This window comes from Terrapene carolina, unplaced genomic scaffold (assembly GCF_002925995.2).
Source record: "Terrapene carolina triunguis isolate 2854851 unplaced genomic scaffold, T_m_triunguis-2.0 Scaffold926, whole genome shotgun sequence".
Lineage (NCBI taxonomy): Eukaryota > Metazoa > Chordata > Testudines > Emydidae > Terrapene > Terrapene triunguis.
The window spans coordinates 2,053,971-2,073,215 of NW_020665277.1; the positions used below are offsets into that span (position 1 = coordinate 2,053,971).

Sequence of the window (19,245 nt, forward strand, 5' to 3'; positions counted from 1 at the left end):
TTGAACCGTAAAAGTGATTTTAAAAAGGCAACTTCATAAGCAGAATAGCTATTCCCTTGTGTCTTTAAGTCACATCTACTGGCGTTATTGCTAAACCTTTTTTTGAACTATTACCTTTGCATAGCTGAGAAAGCAAACTGGCTTGTAGTTTGTGTTTTGCCTAGTCATGTCCAACTTCCAGCTGCAGAATTTTTATTATGGATAATGCTTTCAAAGGCGTAAGGCACACTGAAGTTTCAAGTTTGCGTGGAGTTTGCAGTAGTGGCAGTTAGGAAAATTCTTCTCTTTGACTTGTCATTTTAGCTCTTAAATCAGTGGGAAGGAGTTGCAAGAGAATCTCACAATGCTATTAGGACAGGATCTATTTTCAAGATATGTATAAATGCACTTTAACCAGATTTTTTTCCAGTAGGAGCCATTTTGTAATCAGTATTTTTTTCCCTCTGAACCTTTCCTGCAGTTGTGTAGCTGACACCAAACATTTTCTTGAGGTGAGCAATACTGCAATTGCTGCATTTGTTCATGTGCATCCTGTAGCCCTATCTGCTTTTCCACACTGCTCCAGCTTCAGCATCAGAAGGGCACAAGCAGTAGTTTGTGCTTCTCGGGTTTTTGTTTGTTGTTGTTTTGCTTTGTTGGTTTCTGGTGTGTGTGAGTGTGAGAAGAGGGCAGACTATGCATCTGACATATGGTGAAATAAATTTCTCCATTGGAACCAGTACTTGCAGCTTTTGCTTAGAAAGGAAGATTGAGAAATTTTGTACACACAATACACCATTTCCCTCTAGTCCTTAGACAGTTAAATTTAGTTTGAATGAATTTGCCCTTATCATAGAGACTGGAGATGCTACCTCTCATGTACATTGGAAATTAAGTTGCAAGCAAGCCTGGCCCATAAACTGAAAATATAGGTTGCCTTTTTAAAAATTACCTACTATGCAAAGTCTTGCAGCTCTGATCAGGGCGGGAAGACCGTGGGAATGGTATTGCGCTGTTGTGAAGCTGTATTCCTCTGAACTGAAGCTTAGAGTGGAAAGGTAGACACACACTGTATGTATGCACCCACTCAGGGATGGGTTTTTTTAAGGGCTAAGGGCCTGAGCCTGTTTCCACCGCTTGACCCCAGTACGGGGGGTCAGGTCCTAAATAAGGGAGAGGAGTTTCTTGAAGAGTTGTGTGATTGAGAAGTTGCCTAGCATGAGAGAAAAGGGAAGCTTGTCTGGACTTTGTCTCCAAGAACTACAGTAGAACCTCAGAAGTTATTAACCCCTCGGCAATGGAGGTTGTTCTTAACTCTGAAATGTTTGTAACTGAACAAAACATTATGGTCGTTCTTTTCAAACATTTACAACTGAACATTGACTTAATACAGCTTTGAAATGTTACTATGCAGAAGAAAAATGGTGCTTTTAACCATCTTAATTTAAATGAAACAAGCACAGAAAGTTTCCTTACTTGTCAAATCTTTTTTTAAACTTTCCCTTTATTTTTATTCGTTTACATTTAACACGGTACTGTACTATATTAGCTTTTTTTGGTCTCTGCTGTTGCTGGATTGCGTACTTCCGGTTCCAAATGAGGGGTGTGGTTGAGTGGTCAGTTTGTAACTCTGAGGTTTTACTGTAAAGTGCTTGCAACATTCCAACTACATTTACAATAGGTGTTAGATAAATATTGTACTGGTGTGTATGGGCTGTAACCGAATGAAGTGTGAGATGCTAATAATGCAACAATATAGTTGACATGAGAACTTAATCCTTCTCTACCATCTAAAGGGAGGAAGAAATTCACTGTAGCTTTTTATGCCATTAGCAGCTGTCCTTATAACTCCATAATTGGGGAAACAAAGTAACATATGCTTAAGAGTTGATATGACCAAGTCAAGCTAACGAGTCATATGGTAGCCTTCTGATAAAGATATCCATGGTGTTTAGCATGGCCTAAAATCTTGTAAGCGTCTTTCATTGGCAATGAAAAGAAACAAACTTTTGACTGCTTACAGGGAAGTAAATACAGAAGGTGGGGCAGAGGGTGTGCTGACAGGTTTGATTTCTTTTCATGAAGTCAAAGGAAATTCTGCAGTAGCCTTGGCTCTTCCCCCCTTCTCCCCCCCCCCACCCCCCCAAAAAAAGCATGTTAAGGGAAGGTCTCCAAAACATCTTGTTCCCTATACTAGATCCATTGCCATCCATTTGTAGTAGAGTACAGAGCTGTTGTTGGTCTGCAAGGAACACTGCCCCTTGAAAGAAAAAGAATGCAAACTGGGCTAGGGAAAAGCACTTCAGACTTTCAGATTTTTATAAAAAAAAAAAAATCATTTCAAAAGCTGTTCCCATTAAAACAAACTTTCTGGATGGATGAACTCTGGTAATAGAAGAAAGGGAACTATGTTTAAACTGACATTTTTATGTATCATAAATACCTTAGTGGTACTAATGTTTAAAAAAAAAAAAAAAGACAACATGCCTTTAAAAAAAAAAAAACTTGTTCTAAAAGAAATCTACAGCATGATCTTAGTATTTGTGGCATATACTCTGTTTAATCCAGATTGGATACATCAGGTACAGCAGTGGCACAAGACTCAATACTGTAAATGATATACAAGTTTCAACATATGCACTACAATTCAAAAAGAAGACAACAGAAACTTAGAGTTCTTTAGAGAAGGGTGTTCTCAAATTAATCTACCTGCCGTTTTGTACAGTACATTTTGTCTGTCATTTGTGATGTTTGTAAGCAAAGCCCATTTATAGTACGAAAATAGAAAATAATAAGGGCGAGCGTTTCTCATAACATAAAACCTCTAAAGAAAACACCATTGCATTGGAATGTCTCACTGATTATCAAAAATATACCATCACACGTGTTTTGTAAAATATTTCATTGGTCCAAGATACCAGCTGGAACTCCAGTTATGGTTGCAACTGAGAAGAGGTTATTAACCTCTCACCGAAACAAAAAAGCTATATGACCTGCTATGACTAGTGCCAGTTCAAAACTTAAGGAGAAGAAACACATAACACATACATACAAAAATAACAGACTATTGACTGAAAACAAGACTATAGCAGGAATTTTTCACAAACATCTTTGTGTGGTGTGGTTGACTGATAACCTGAAATCTTTCTGGCACAGTCTTGTATCCCAAATATAAATAAATCTTTTCCCGCCTCTAGTCCCTGTCATTGAGGGAATCTCTAAAGCACTTTGCAAACATTTATTAAACTTCACAACAGTGCTGTGAGACAGGAAAGTATTACCATCCCTATTTCACAGATGGGCAAACTGAGACATAGAGAGGAAAAGTGATTTGACTGAAGTCACACAGTGATTCAGCAAGAGAGTCAGGCATAGAATCAGGCATCCTGATCCTAAGTCCCCAATTTTAATCATTAAACCACATTGCATCTCATTATTAATCTTAAGGAGCTAGAAGGAAATCCTAATGAGGAAGGAAGTTTAACCATTTATCTCATCATTAATTGTTAGGCTTGTAACCTCAGTTATGAAGTCACACCATTCAGTGCAGTTGACCAAAATGTCAGAGAAAACAATCAAAAATAAATTTGCCAAATAATTAAAAATATTTAATCAGCTACAGAGCTTTCCAGTGTGGAAGAATAATGACTAATTATCCACAAATACAATGGATGTGGAAAAAAATAGTTGCAAATATTATTATTCAACCAAGCTTTAAACCTAGTATATAAGGCTTTTTATTCAAAACTACTGTTGCTCTTGAGTCACTGCATGCTGGTTTGTAACTCCACTTTAATCCAACGTTGACCCCATTTTAATTTCTTTCTTACAGGGAACACTGCAAACCATCAGTTAAACATGATTTTTAAGATCCCCAATCAGTCTTAGAACATGTATAACAGACAACATGATTACAAATGGATTTACATCTAAAATAGTTGAGAAAGCAGCTCCTCCTCTATTGAGCCGACAATATCTGAGCTCTTGGTAGAACCCCCTGGCCCCCACGCCCCAGTTATGTAAATCAGAGCAGTGAGAGCTGGCTCATAATGCTATGGTGGCATCAGCTATTTCAGGGAAAACCTGCAACTTTTAAATTCGGTTTTGGCAGCTCTGAACACCATAAAAAATAAAGTGATTTCCCAGTGTTGAAAATAGAAATGCAGTTTTTCAGCGGGTAAGCTGCTTCTGTTAAGAATTTAGAATTGCAAACTTATTTATTTTATAATTATTTTTCCAATTTACCTTTAAAATATGAATCCTTTGTCACCCAAAAGCCGCCTCCTGCATTAGAATTTGCTGGTCAAAGACAAGACTTTATATGCTTCAGATGTTTGTGCACAGCTAACGTTCAAGGAGCGGGGAGGGACTATTTAGCAAGTGAAAGGGGAAATAATCAGGAGTAATGGAATGAAAAACAAGGGAGGGAAAATTATGGCTTTGTATCAGGAGAAAACTCCCTGACTTTGAGATCTATTAGGCTGAAGTAATTTCTTAAGTGAAGCAGTGGGAGCCCTGTCCCTGGGGAGATATATATCTAGTCTAGAAAAAGCATTGGGAAATATTTTATGGGGAAGAATAGTGTGTTGGCAAGGGCTGGACTAAAGGGTCTCTTTCATCTTTAATTTCTATGTACAGTGGTTTAGGTTTTGTGGCAGTTTCTTTGAGTGACTTGAAGGTTCTTAGGGAAACAGGCGAGAAGGGTTTCAAAGAGAGTAGCTTGATTTCAAAGTTTGGGGCGGAGGAATGTACTAGTCATTTGCAATGGGTGTGTTTGCTCCTAGAATGTATACAGTTCTGCTATAAGCAGCAACCCTATGCCAGGTGAGAAGAGAATAGACTCATCAGTAAAGCTGGGTGAAAATTTGTTGACTTTTTTTTTCTACAAAAAATGGCTTTGCAAAGGAAACAAATATTTTCAAAGAAAATTGTTTCCTTTGACATTTGTTGACCAAAAAAGAAAACATGATTTTTTTCCCCCTATATAAATGATCAAATTATTTTGGTTTTTCATGGAGAAAACAAAAAATATTCACAAGAAATTCTGGAAAGAAGTAGGAAAAAAATGATGGAGCAAGTTTGGCATTTTTTTGGTTGGATTTACTTGTCAGATTGCTCTGTTCCAGGTGTCCTTCAGGAACACAATCGTTACAGTTCTACATTCCCTCTCCTACGGTATGCATTGTCATTGCCACCCCGGAAGAAACCACATTCCATGTTCCTCAGGTAAATGGGATGTTGGTGCAGGCAATTGCCGGTTATATAGCTATAACTTCTCTATGCATGGAGGTGGGGATGGAAAAAAGAATGGTTAGAGGACAGAACAACTTGAGTAAGGGCGACAGGGGCCCAAGCCCTAGAATTTGGATCCCAGGCCTGATCTAAACTAACCGATGTCTGAGAGTGCTCAAAACGTGGGGCTTGGTTTGGCCGTATCTCCAGTAATGTTCTGTACGTTCACATAAGCTAATCAAGTCAGTTCCCTTTCATTACCCTGGGAGTGCATGACTGCCAAGCAATTCCTGTGCTTATCAAAACAAATGCTCTCCCTTTCTCATGCAGAGAGACAGAGCCATTTCTGCAGCTCTGTGTTTATCAGTAAAGCATTTGAAGGATGCTATATGTACAGTAGGATATAATACATATCATGTGGATTCATTCTGATCTGTGCTATTTCAGTGACTGCAAAGTGCGTTCACTACAAGGCTATTGTTGCACTGTGTAACCCAGGGAGTTCTGTACACAGTTATTTACAGGTGGGCAGATTTGCCCCAATCCTGTTCAGATGAGCATTAAAGTGGGCTAATGCCTCCATTATAAATGTTATTTTTGTCTTAAACTATTGAAATCAACCCTTTTTGATCTCTCCCCCCTTCTTTCTCTTCACAAGGATCTTTGCCAAGCCAGTGATTACGTGTGGCAGCACTTGCTAAAATAACGATAGAAATGTTCTGCTACGTGCTTTTGATTAAGCAGAAAAATAATTTCTCCTATGCAGAACATAGCAAAGGGCAGGGCTACCCTGGCAGCCTGAGCCCAAACAATTAAAGAGAGGAACCTCAATCACTGTTTTTCTTTATGTCCCTGACAAAAATTGTGAATGTCCAGGAAATACTTTGATTAATAATAATTCACAGTACATAAAGTGCTTTCCATGGGTGGGTGTCATTATCTCCATTTCATAGATGGGGAAACTGAGGTACAGAGAGATGAAGTGACTTGTTTAAGACTCCACAGCAAGTCAGGGAAGAGAAGGGCAGAGCTGAGAATACAAGGCAAGCACCTGGCTCTTTGTCACCCTCTAGCTGGTCATTTAAACCCATGCAAATTGAGCGCACGGTGGGAGTAATACATTCCCTGCCAGCATGGTAGCATTTTAGCCTTACTTTGCACAGATGTAAATGAGGGCATAGGGTGCAAGGCAATGGAGAATCAGGCTTTGTTTAGGCCTGAAGATGTTCGATAAGGTGGGGGGGTATGATGAGGCGTAATAGACTAAATGAAGCAAAGGAACGATTAAATTAAGCGCCAAGAAAAATTGCTAATGGTAAAATCTGTCAAACTACAGAATAACCTCCCAAGGAAAGTAGCAAAGAAACCACAGCACGTGAGTGATTTAAAACAGACTGGACCCAGTGCTGGAGAATATACTACAGGGAGCTATCCAGCTCTGGAGCAAAGGGGCATCAGTTTATGACATTACTGAATGTTTAGCTGTAGCTTTATCACTTCTCGAATTGGATAAGTTTCTAAGTAGGTTACTGGGTTATCACAACAGCTATTTGAGTCCACATGATACCGAATAATAAGGTAGGAATGTTGACAAGGTGTGTTGATAGTGCATAATTTAAAGTCATATAACATCAGTATGTATTTTGAGAGAGGCCAAAAAACCCCATCCTTTTGTTGTATCACCCAGGGTTATGCTTCCAGTAGTGTGGCAGATAGTGCTGTGTTAGTAAAGTTACTATTTACTGTTGAGAGAAGGAAAGCGTGAAATGACTCCTAGCTATCTATTGGACTGTAAGCTCTTTGGGGCAGGGTTTGTGTCCATGTAGGCGTGTGTTCAGCACCTCGCACAACATGGCTCTCAGCCTGACTGAGGCATTTGGACGTGATAATTAATGTTATACTGTCTGTGTCTGTGGATGGAATGTACTATGTTGGATCAGTAGATGCTGCCGCTAACGATTTGCAGCCATAATGAAAAGGTGGTCTGAGGAATGTGTAGCAGGAGAATAAGCAATTATTTCCCACTTATTTTTCCAAGTGGAGAACGGTCATATAGAAAGGAAACTGTGTCGGGTCCTTGTATTTCAAGACCATATTGTTACTAGAAAGATCTCAGGGAGAACAGTCCGTATTCACCATAGAACTAGTCAAAAGTATTAAGCTTGGCAGTACCACACAGAGTTACAGTTTTTGGTTGACTAAAAGTGTGTGACTTTTCCCAGATGAAGAACAGAGCTGCAAAGTAAAGTGCTGTCTGTTCCATAACATATCCCATGTATTCCAAACCCCAGTGTGTCCCCTCCGCTCAACTGGACACACTGTAGCTCCTGTTCTGGGAGGGGAGGACGAAAGTTGCTAAACTAGTTTACCTACCACATCCGTGCAACCCAGATGCCATCGGTAAGCCAATAGGAGTCACAGGACTGTGTTAAAAAGCCAAATACCCTCTTAGTCCATGCCGAATGGTTGGCTCCAGGTTTAATTGTATCAAGTCTAGATCCAGACACTACTTGGCTACGATTTACAATGGGTTACATGTCCAATATTAGCATATATATAAAAATAAAAAAGCATGGGCATAGATGACAGGTTACATTCTATCCTATTTCTGATGATCTGGTGCAGTTGAGTTTGGTGCTTTTTTTGCCATTTGTGTGTACAGGTTTTTAAAAAGTTTTCCTACTTTTTTTTTTTTATTTTTTTTCCTTTTAAAAATACAGAACTGGTAGTCTAGCCACACTCTTTACAAGTAAGTGATAACAAAAAGAGAAAGCAGAAATCCATGTGGGACTAACACTCTACTGAAGCCTTTTTTTTTTTTTCCACAAATATGTTTTCACAGACAATAATTAGCAGACAAACACACTGTTTGCAGTTGCACTGTATTGACTTAAAAGGCGGTTACAAAATCATCTAAGTAAAGAATGTCATCCAGGGTGAACGATTTATTTGTGTGTGGGGGTGTGTGCGCGCACGTGTGCCACTGTGCTTGTGCAATCAGTTTGATACTGTGCACCAAATCCGGAAAATGTGCTCAGACTTTTGTGTGTCGTTTCAATGTGGTTCTCTTTCACACATACATATATATACACACACACACACACACACTGAGGAACGGAAATAGATTTCTGTGACAGCTGTCGTCTTTGTCTAAATCTTTCTCTATAAAAGAAAAAAAAATGTGTAATTTTGGTTGATTAAAGATTCTGCTCCATGAAGGAAAAAAAATCACAAAATACATTGTTTTTTTCACCTTTTTCAGTCATTTCCACATGAATAAATATTATCCATTAAAAACCTTTAAAAAGGTGCCGAGATACACAGTGTTATATTTGTTTCTTTATTGACTTTCTTGTTGCCATGACGGTTCTTTTTCTCTAGCCTCTAGAAACAATTTTCTGCTTCGTATCCTGGAACAAGGCTCTCCGCGGGCGCACACAGACCCTTTCTCCAACCCACCTCGTCCTCCCGCTCCTCATCTGTTCTCAGTCCATGGCATGAATGCAAGTTTGAAGAAAGCTGCCTCGTTAGGTCTCCATTGCTAATTCTATGACGAAATGTCAGGTTGGTCCATCCAGGCACAATTTGCAGCAAGAAAGGAACATGAAGGTGTGGAGGGGGAGAGACGCCGGCATTCCAGCTGCTTCCTTCAAACGACACCACCTTACAAGGCAGAGACCTTGACTATGTTGCTGCATGTGGTGGAAATGTTCGTAGTGGGGTGAGGGCTGCTCTCTCCTTCTGGTGTCAGTGCCGGTGGGGTAGGAATAGTGATGATGGCTGTCGTGAGGTGGGAGGTTTTGCAGTTCGGTCTCAGCCCGTCGTCTGATTTCATATTGAGACTGGAACGACTAGAAAACAAAAGGGATTTTTTTTTTTTAAACAAGAGTCAGTAACAAAGGCAACTGCTCCTCCATGGTGTTGTATGCCTCTGAAGGAAGGGCGCTGAAAACCAGCTACAGCAGAAATCACCGAACAATCCCCCTAGACCCTGATTACCACTGGACATCCTTAATTGCCCTCTGATTAACACCAACCTTTGTTAACTGCCCCCTGTTTGGTATGCAACTTCGCCTGTGGACAGGTTATTTCTTTCAGACTTCTCAGGGTTTCTTGTACCTTCCTCTGGTGCTGGCCACTGTTGGAGATGAGATACTGGGCCAGATGTTACTATTGATTGGGTCCAGTATGCCAGTTCCTACATTCCTGTTAACACCAAGCCTGCTTAATCGCCCCTCTGGTTATTCAGATGCAACTCAGTATTTTTTTCCTTGAAGGAAATGGGGGTGTTTTTCAGTGACTCTAACCACTTGGGTAGATGGAACTCCCAAGCGCCTTCCAATGGAGAGCCCGATGCTGGCTGCAGCTGTTTCATAGCAATGAGCAGGTAAGGGGTTTGGTAACGAAAACATCCCTCAGCGTGGCCTTTTTTAGCTGCAGGCAGCTTGCTTCAGGCTCTGTTATGGCTGTTGAATTAACCAGTCTCTTACCTGCTGGGGTGTGCACATCTTTTTGTGTGTGCTATGCACCATTCTAATGCATTGTGCAATGCTTGTGTTTCAAGGGACTCATGCAGGGAGTTTGCGTTTCTCCCATCTCAGCGTAGGCACCGGGGGCCTCTGAGAATTGTGATTAAACACTCACTGGAGCGTCGCCCAACCCAAAAAATAAAATAAAGCTGAACAATCAAATTAGCTTCAGTGGGAGAATACAGCAATGGACAGGGATGCTTTGACTGTGATACACACAGGCATGGGCACGGGGCGAGAGAGGGCCTGCACAACAGAAGCCCCCCTCCCCCCCCAACAGTCTGGAGGTGGGGGTGAGCGCAGCTGTGGGGGATGGTCATCTCTGCTTTCAGCAGCGGCCGTGACTATAATGAATGAAAGCGAGGTAGCAGCTCAAAAGTGGATATTGCACAAGTCAGAGCTCACCCTCTCCTACTGCTTAGAAGCCTTTCACTCCCTCAGACCTCAGTAAAGAAAATATGTAATGCAGAGAGTCATGGTGCTGGATCCTTAGTTGCTGTAAATCTGTGGAAGTCAATGGAGCTAGGCCCATTGATGCCAGATGAGAATCTGGCCCTGTATACTGTTTCTTGGTTTGCTTCCTTTAGCAGCTATTGCACCTGATTCTGTTCTCATTATTGGTGGAAATCAGCTGTCACTCCACTGGACCCAACAGGGTATAGTGGTGTAAACCTGGTGTAAGTGAGAGGAGAACCAGGTCCAAAGTCTTATGAGTCCATAAGGGATCCCTGACCACAGGCTTAAACTTCAATGCAGTTTTATTTCTCCTTTCAAAGCCTCCATCCCTTTCTCTTTTCTACTTGTTTCCCCTGCACTAGTCTTGAGGATCTGGCAACTGGGAGCATTCCTATTAGATCTGCATCAGTTGCATCCTATAATTAATTACCGAGGGAAAATGATAGGTCTGTTTTCTGTGCATCTGCATAGCTGCAGGAGTCTTCTGTTACCAGCCCAACAGGCTTGCTTTAAACACAGGGCTTGTCCTTTCAAAATATAAAGGGCTCACTGTTGGAAAGTCACCGCTGTTATTACAGGTTGACTCACCAAGAGGCTCTGTCCTGATGTCTCAAGTGTCTGGGTACTTCTGTGCGACAAGGTGGGTCACGTAATGTATCTTATTGAACCAACTTCTGGTGGTGAGAGAGACGAGCTTTCAGCCACACAGAGCTCTGCGTCAGGCCTGGGAACGGTACTCCCAGTGCCACAGCTAAATACAAGGTGGAACAGCTTGTTTAGCATAAGTAGTTAGCACATATTGTAAGGGACCACTCAAGGTAGAGCGACCTGTTATAACACGTCTGCAGTTATAGGAACATAAAGGGGTGGGGTTAGTGGGTTACAGATTGTTGTAATAATCCATCCAGTGTCGGTAAACCACTAACTCCACCCAGACTGTCTATGCTACCACTTGTGTCGGTATAACTTAGGTCACTCACGGGTGTGAACAAGTCTTCCCTCTGAGCAACATAAGTTACACCGACCTAACCACTGGTGTGGACAGCGCTCTGCCGGTGGGAGAGCTTCTCATGCTGACATAGCTGCCGCCGCTCGTTGGGAGTGGATTAATTAAGTTGACGGGAGAGCAGCTACACTAGAGAACTTCTAGTGGCGCCACTGCATCGGTGCAGCTCTGCTGCTGTAAGCTCTCTAGAGTAGCCATAGCCCCAATCGCAGCTGAAGAGGCTAAGGCAGAGTTTCTAAAACCTTTAGAAAACTGAGCCCCGCTTCAGGAAAATTAAAAGAATCCCCAGTCCCTCCTTCCCACTGCAACCTCTCCAGGTGTTCTTAAAGCCCAACCCATCAGGAGTGGCTGCTCGCAGTAGAGGGTGCAGATCTTCATCATAGCTATGTCACTGCTCATCTGGTAACAGTTTTGACATTTAAAATGTCATAATTGGAATTGGTTTTAGCACCCATGGAAATGAACAGAGCAGTTCATACTCTTTAGAGCTATTGTTTCAGGCTTGCTGCAGACTCAGGCATATGTTGATTACACTTGAGTAACCTTTTCAAGGTTTTCTTTAAAACCATAATAGCTGGACATGTACTTTTTTTTTCATGGAAGATTGTAGGAAACAACTGAGAAGCTTGTCCTTTCCTGCAGTCTTATCCTTCCTGTCCGCCAAGGGGGTACTCCCACCCTTTGGGAAATACTGAACTAATGTTGAAAGGGCCATAGGGAATGAACTCTCATGCTATTCCCTTTCTCATTTCCATTTGATACATTATTCTTCACTTAAACACCTTGCTGAATCATGTCACTGGTGCAGAATAGCTGCATCCTCCTTGCCCCAGAGGCAGCTGCATTTCTGCTGCGGGTAAAATAGTTCCCATACACTTTGGAATCAGGGGGAGGTCTGGAGTTACTATTTCAAATGCAAGTCTTTGCTTCCTCCCCTTTTCCAAAGCTCCCTAATGCACGAGATGTTTGGCTGGGCACAGGGAGAGGACTTCAGAAGTTCATTCAACTACAGTGATGATGATGCCTTGATTATGCACTAAATTATTTTTAAAAGGAGAGTCCATTTGAAAATCCAATATCGAAAGAGAGATCTTTCTTCACTTATGTTACTAATCGCACATTAGATTAGCACAACTCAACCCATTTTGAAAATCCTCTTCTCCTCCCATCTCGGCTGCTCTTACCCTTCGGTCAGCAGTGGACAAGTAACTCAAAGAAGTCAGTTTCCCTGGCAGGCCAAGTCAGTATAGGGGTGCTGTGTGAAGAAGGTTCTGTACTTTATGTAGCACATGCAGATTGCCTGGAACCAATGCCGTCTGGCATTGCTCATGACCGAGCACACGGCTCTGGCCAAGTTGGTAGAAACTGAGAGCTGCCTCCCGCTGGTCAACCAAATAAGAGCTGTGCTGAGCTGGGTATTGCTGCCTGCTGGGCTGCAGGAATGGTACTGCATGAGCTGTAGCAATCTGGTTACAGCTGAGGCTGAACCAATGGGAGCCTCAGCTGGGAGTCGCCTCTCTTGGGTCCAAACTGGCTGGAGAAGAGCTAAGCTAGAGCTTGGGTCAGCTTCCTCTGGGCTAAGTCCATAGGAGTTGCACAGAGCAGCCAGGAGCCACCTCTCCTGGGACCATATTAGTAGAACTGGAAGTTAGATAGTCCCAGGTGGGACCCATTTCTCCTGGGCCGAGGGGGTAGAAACTGGTCTAAACTCATCTCAGATGGACATTACCCTTAGCAGATTTGCATGCAGCAGTCAGCAGCCAGGGCCTGCTCACTGTACCTTGTTGTAAGTGATGGCTGTTCGCTGCATTGGATGTGTATCGTGCTTAGCTCCTGCATGCTCCGCAGGCGAGTGGCTGGCACGTTGGAGTTGGGAAGATGAGTCGTCTTCTTGTTGCGTCGAGAACAACAGGAGGTGGACCCGCCATTGTTACTCGACAATGAGGGGCTGCGAGTGGAGGGGTAATTCTGCATTGAGTTATCCATGCAGTTCTGCTCAAACAGCTGCTCATCTATGAACTCATGGTTCTGGCAGGGAAAAGAACAACAGTGTCACTCTCGTCATTAGCTACCATAAGGTGGTTCGTTTTCAAGAACACCTTTTGCTATTGTGGGACAGGTCAGCCCCTCAGCTCTCTGCCCCTGTGCCTGAAACAGCTTGCACTAGACAGTTCCCAGATTTAAAAATGCAAACAACAACCAGGAAAGAGATGACTTCATCCCCTTACTCATTGCAACCAAGAGAACGTGTTTGCTCCCCCACAACAACATGGGAATAAGAGAAGCTATGGCAGAGGCATAACAGCCTGTCGGGACCAGCTAGCTTACACATTCCATATCCATAAATAGTTTGGGCCTGATTTTTCCTTTCACTTACACATCTGTATCCCTGAAGTGAGTCTGGTGAAGTCTGTGGTGCCTCACTGTTATAAACCTGTATAGAAAGGAGAGTCAGGCTCACTGTCTTTTGTGTTTGGGGATAAGGCTGTGATGTGTACTGTTTATGTCAGCAGGACCAATTGGTCATCAAGTTGGAAAGTTTAGGTATGGTGTGCTGGTTAAGCCGATCCCTGACGGTATGTCACACCTACAGTTCCATTCAAAGCTGGGCTGGCAGCTGAGTTATATGTGGCAGGAGTCAAGGTGGAAGCTGCCAGTGGGAAGAGTTAGGGGGAGGGAAATGATGATAAAGGGTAGCCTAGAACTGCAAAGTTGGGTAGCCTAGAGCTTTAAAGTTGAATGGAAAACTTCAGTGCCTCTTGCACCAATAAGTAGAGGACAGTGTAGGGAAGAGCCAAAGTCTATACACACCTAGGCGCATACATAAACATTCATAGATGCCTAATATACACATTTTGCTTTTTACCCATCAGAACTGGAAAGGAAGGAGGGGGGGAACTGGAGATAAGGTAACCATCAATTTTCATTGGAACAGATACTAAGTCTTAGAGCAAACAAAGGCATCAGTTAGCAAAAATGAACCACATGCACAAACTCCCAAGAACAGGACCAATAACAAGGAAGGAGACAAACACTCTGACGTGTCACAGAGATTGTAGAAAACAGATTTGAATTAAAAAGGAAATACCTTGATGGTGGAAGTTCGTACAGATAACAGGGGATCATCCACAAGATAGGACAATCCCTACAGGACAACATGCCAACAAAAGATAAAAACACGATTGATTGTCCATTCCCGCATTCCAAAGTTTAGTCCCAGCATTCCATCCATTCAATCTCAGCATTCCATCTGGCACCCCAAGTTTGAATGGGCAATTGAGCCTTTCCTTTACTAAACTAATTTGCTAAATCAGATTTTTCTTTCTTTCTTAACATAGTGTTCTGGAACCTTGCACTTTAATTGTTTGTTTTCTCTTTCTAAAAGAGAATGGAAGGGCAAGGCGATTTACAACTGTTGTTCATTTTTTATTTTATTTATTTGTTGAGAGCCAGAAGCAGAGGATAAAACAAATTCTCAGCCACTGAATCAGAGCTTGCCCAATTGGGAATGTATGGTGACTGGATCAGGGGTTACCCAAGCAATGGGACTGTGTTTTGGTTGACCTTTGTGGAAATATAGAAGGAAGGTTTTGGCTGAAGGATGTGTCTCAACCCAGGCAGCAGCCAGCGAAAGCGTAGGATATGAATGTCAGGGGTAGGGAACAGAGTGATCACATCTGGGGTACGGAACAGAGCTGAAAAATCTTATGTTAACATAGCAAAGAATTTTTTGCTATGATTGTCAGAAGCATCTCAAGGCTACTTTTGTCTTTTAACACACCAGATTTGAGGGCCATTCACAGCTGTTAAATTGTAGGACTTTATTCTAGTGACAACTGCAGATACTGTGAAAATAAAGAATGTACTTTTAAAATCCCTCTGTCTAGTTTAAGGAAAGGTGATTTGCCCTTTGAAACATGTTGGTAACCATGGCACATGGATCATTCCTCATTCCATTCCACCTGCAACTTTGAAACATTGCAAAATGACTCTTCAGTGTTTAAGAATTCATATGCTGCGATTTGACATTTTTGCATAATAGCTTAATAGATTAAGAATGCCAAGGAAGTACAGGAATTTCAACACAAAAATTGATTGAGCTGTTTTGACTAACGCATTGAGAACCACAATCTAAACATGCTGCATATGACTCCTTGAATGACAATCTCTTTTTTGAAAACTTTGATACTCCAGGTCAGCAGCACTCAGACTGTAAGAACTGAACAGCCACTTAATGCTGAGCAGAGTTGCAGAGAGTCAAAAAACCACAATCAAAAGAAACCCCCCTTAAACAAAATCTTGGTGGTGTTTGCATCGTTAGAGCTGATTATATGACGACTGTGAAGAGTTTGTTCAACAATCCGGAGATTCCACGGCCAGATGGGACAATTGTGATAATTTAGTCTGGCTTCCTACATAACACAGGCCATAGAACTTCCCCAGAATAATTCCTTTTGAACTAGAGCAGATCTTTAAAAAAAATTATCCAATCTTGATTTAAAAAGTGCCAGTGATGAAGAATCCAGCTTGACACTTCGTAAATTATTGAAGTTGTTAATTATCTTCTCTGTTTCCCCATTATCCAACAAATAATGTATTTAATAAAATTAACTGTTTTCATTAATCAAACAGCTCTATGCATTTTTTGAAGACAGATTTTTTTTTGCTGCTGTTGTAACACCAACAGACCGCAGTTGACAACAGGCGAGATTGAACCTGGGGCCTCTGAAACTTAGTGCATGAGCCTCAAACCAACTGGCTGCTAGCTAAGGCTGTAGAGCAAACTCAATCATCTCTCTTTCTCTCTCTGTGGGCTCAGTGCCACTAGAAGGGACAGAACACTACACCCAGGAGGCGTGTGGGTTACACTGTCATTCATCAACTACATTATTTTCAAATAGTTATATTCATGATTTGATCAGCTCTAACTGTGATACGCAAATATGTGACAACACTGCTGACAATCTCATCCTGGTTGGGGCAGACTGGAAATGGGGGGAAAATGCAGCAAATATTTTGTGGATTTTTTTTCTCCAGTGTTCATCCAAATTCAAAATTGCAATGACATTTTTGGTCCAAAAATCAAAATTCAGAAAATTTTCAATAGCTGATACAAATATCTGAATGCAACAGCAGGACAGTTCACTTCATTCGTTTTGTGGCTCTCTTTGGTTCTATTCAATGCAGGAACGCCTCTATATTCCTGTTCCTAACTCTGCACTGGCATCTTGGCCAAAATAAATTGGGGCCAATACAGAAAAATACAAGAGAAAATGCAAGGAAAGTCTTCTGCCTTGCATTCTCCTCTCTCTGCTGCTGTCCCTTGGATCCAATTGTCTGTTGTTATAATTCATTTTGGGCCAGACACCTCTTGCCTTACTCACACTGCAATTTATACCACAAATACTGAAATCAGGGGGAGTAATTGTGGAGAAAAGTACAATTCTGGAGCGAGGCTATCATCATTGTCCTGAAGATTGTCTAATGTAGGCCTGAGCCCTGCAACGATTTACAGATTTGCTTAACTTTACTAGGGTTACCATACGTCTGGATTTTCCCGGACATGTCCGGCTTTTTGGGCCTCAAATCCCCGTCCGGGAGGAAATCCCAAAAAGCCGGACATGTCCGGGAAAATAGGGAGGGAGGGAGGGGCTGGCGGTGCGGGGCCGGGGGCCGGGCCGGGGCCAGCGGTGCGGGGCCGGCGGTGCTCGGCCGGAGGCCTGCACCCCAGGGCCCAAGCCGAGCCGGGTGGGAGACGCCGGGGCCAGAGCCTCTTGGCCTGGGCCGGCCGGCTGCCAGAGGAAGCCGCTCGGCCGGACTGGGCCGTGCCGCGCCCCGCCCCAGCCCCAGCCCCAGCCCCAGCTTACCTGCTGCCTCCCTGTTTCAGGCTTCCCGCGAATCAAATGTTCGACATTTGATTCGCGGGAAGCAGGTGAGGGGGAGGAGCAGGGGGCGGAGCGTTCAGGGGAGGGGGCAGAGTTGGGGCGGGGACTTTGGGGAAGGGGCGGGGGTGGGGAAGGGGCGGAGTTGGGGCGGGGCCAGGGCCCCGTGGAGTGTCCTCCTTTTTTAAAATTAAATTATGGTAACCCTAACTTTACTCACTAATAGTCAGTGGAACTCCTCACAGTGTGTAAAGTTAAGCATATGTGGAAGACTGCAGGATCCAGACATTACATGGTGGATGCTTTGGGACAGGAATCTTATCTTTTTATTTTCTGTAAAATACCGGGCAAATTTATGGCACTTTGTAAATAGTACACCTCTACCCCGATATAATGCGGTCCTCGGGAGACAAAAATCCCTACTGCATTATAGGTGAAACCCGTTAGATCGGGGTAGCGGCGGCAGGGCTCCAGGGCCGCGGGGAGCCCCAGGCCCTTTAAATCGTCATCTGAGCCCCACTGCCGCAGCCATAGGGTAGGGGCGGCAGGACTCCGACGGTGATTTAAAGGGCCCGGGGCTCCCCACAGCGGCCAGAGCTCCAAGCCCTTTAAAGCACCGCCAGAGCCCTGCTGCCGGAGCCCCAGGGTAGCGGCCGCAGGGCTCCAGCGGTGATTTAAAGAGCTCTGGGCTCTGGCTGCTGCGGGGAGCCCGGGCCCTTTAAAGCACCGCCCGAGGCCCGCTGCCGGATCCCCGGGGTTACCGCGCTATATGCGAACCCGTGTTATATCGGGTCGCATTATATCGGGGTAGAGGTGTAGTAACAATCACATGATATGAGCCATATTTGAAATATATTATTTAAAGCTTAAGGGTAAGTACAGAATTCTAAACAATTGAAGAGTCAGGTTGTGAAATATCTACTTGTAACATACAGAGTTATCAGAAAGACAGACAAGCTCGGATTTATACTATAAAATGAAACCAACAGCCACTGATATAGTGCATCAGCACTGGAATGATTAGCTTCATAATTCATCATGATGAGTTTCAGGACCTGTGGGATTTAGTTGCTATAGGTATTTAACCAGTGGTCTTCTTCCAATGTGCTCTTTGAAACCTACATGGTGTTTTCCTGCTAGTTTTCAAACTGTGAAATTGACACTATGTATGCAGGTCAGAAATCAAAGACATATCTGATGGTGGATGCAGATAAGGAAAGGGATACATCTTATCAGGTCTTAACCCACTGGTGTCTTTCCAGAATGAGCCATGATATACAATATAGATAATATATCCCTTTACCACAAATCGCCTGTGAATATAAAGCTGGAAATAAAATGTACATGAGATAAAGATCTGTTTGCAATTTTTCCAGGGACTTCTGCTTACAGAACTATTTAAAAATTAAAAAATAGCACTTCCTAGGGGCTTACTCCAGCACCATGCAGTGCATGAGTGAAACGTCATTATAGTAGAATCCACTTGACTGGCCTCTAGATGAACTACATGTTCCTTTAACTGAGGCTTGTCAGGAAAGACATGCATGGTGTCACTAAATCACATTAAAAAGGCTCATCTTCTCCCTTTAAATGGCCCAGTTGTTGTTTTCTCCGGCCTATTTGTGGTAGGGTATACGTGTGGCTTAGAATTTGCTGGCATCAGCTTCCCACGGTAGCCCTCTTCATGCCAGCAATCCTATACATCATTGGTAGTGGGTGTGAGCAATGGGTTCAGAGGAACCCGTGATATATGCACTTTAACTGCAAGTGTAGCTAAAGACAAACTGAGTTTAGCCCTAGTTCAGAAACCATGGTTAAAGCCTACTCCCGCAAGTCTGTCTCTTTGGTCATTACAGGCTGCTTCTCTGCTCCACAGTGGCTGCTTGCCCTGCAGTCTGTATTGGCATTTGCGCTGGTGTAAATGCCTGCACAGGGCAATCCATCTGTTGGTCCTTTTACACGGATTTACACTGTTAGCATTTTGCCCAATGCTTATTTGTTAAGCAATTCACAAAAAGAAAGTGAATCTCTCTCCGTGTGGCATATTCCAGGGAACTTCTGAGATTCAGGACCCATCACTTCACTGACACATATTTTTATCCCCACTGGGGATGTGTGTTTGTGAGTGCATGCACTGGTTTAGAGGAGCATACTGCACCCA

The 19,245-nt window shown here is 43.0% G+C and overlaps 1 protein-coding gene across 2 annotated transcripts in view; it reads right to left on the reverse strand.

Moving 5' to 3' along the window:
- Nucleotides 1-8,875: 8,875 nt before the first annotated feature.
- The window catches only part of KCND3 (potassium voltage-gated channel subfamily D member 3), a 236,663-nt gene continuing 226,293 nt past the window's right edge, over nt 8,876-19,245 (reverse strand). Inside the window, exons 5-7 of one of the 2 annotated variants that reach the window (XM_024209722.2) lie at nt 14,291-14,347; nt 12,983-13,230; nt 8,876-9,062 (exon numbers count right to left, since the gene is read on the reverse strand). In XM_024209722.2, coding sequence (XP_024065490.1) covers nt 8,876-9,062; nt 12,983-13,230; nt 14,291-14,347 — 492 coding nt within the window. The remainder of the gene's footprint in view (nt 9,063-12,982; nt 13,231-14,290; nt 14,348-19,245) is intronic. The other variant, XM_024209723.2, reaches the window with a different exon arrangement.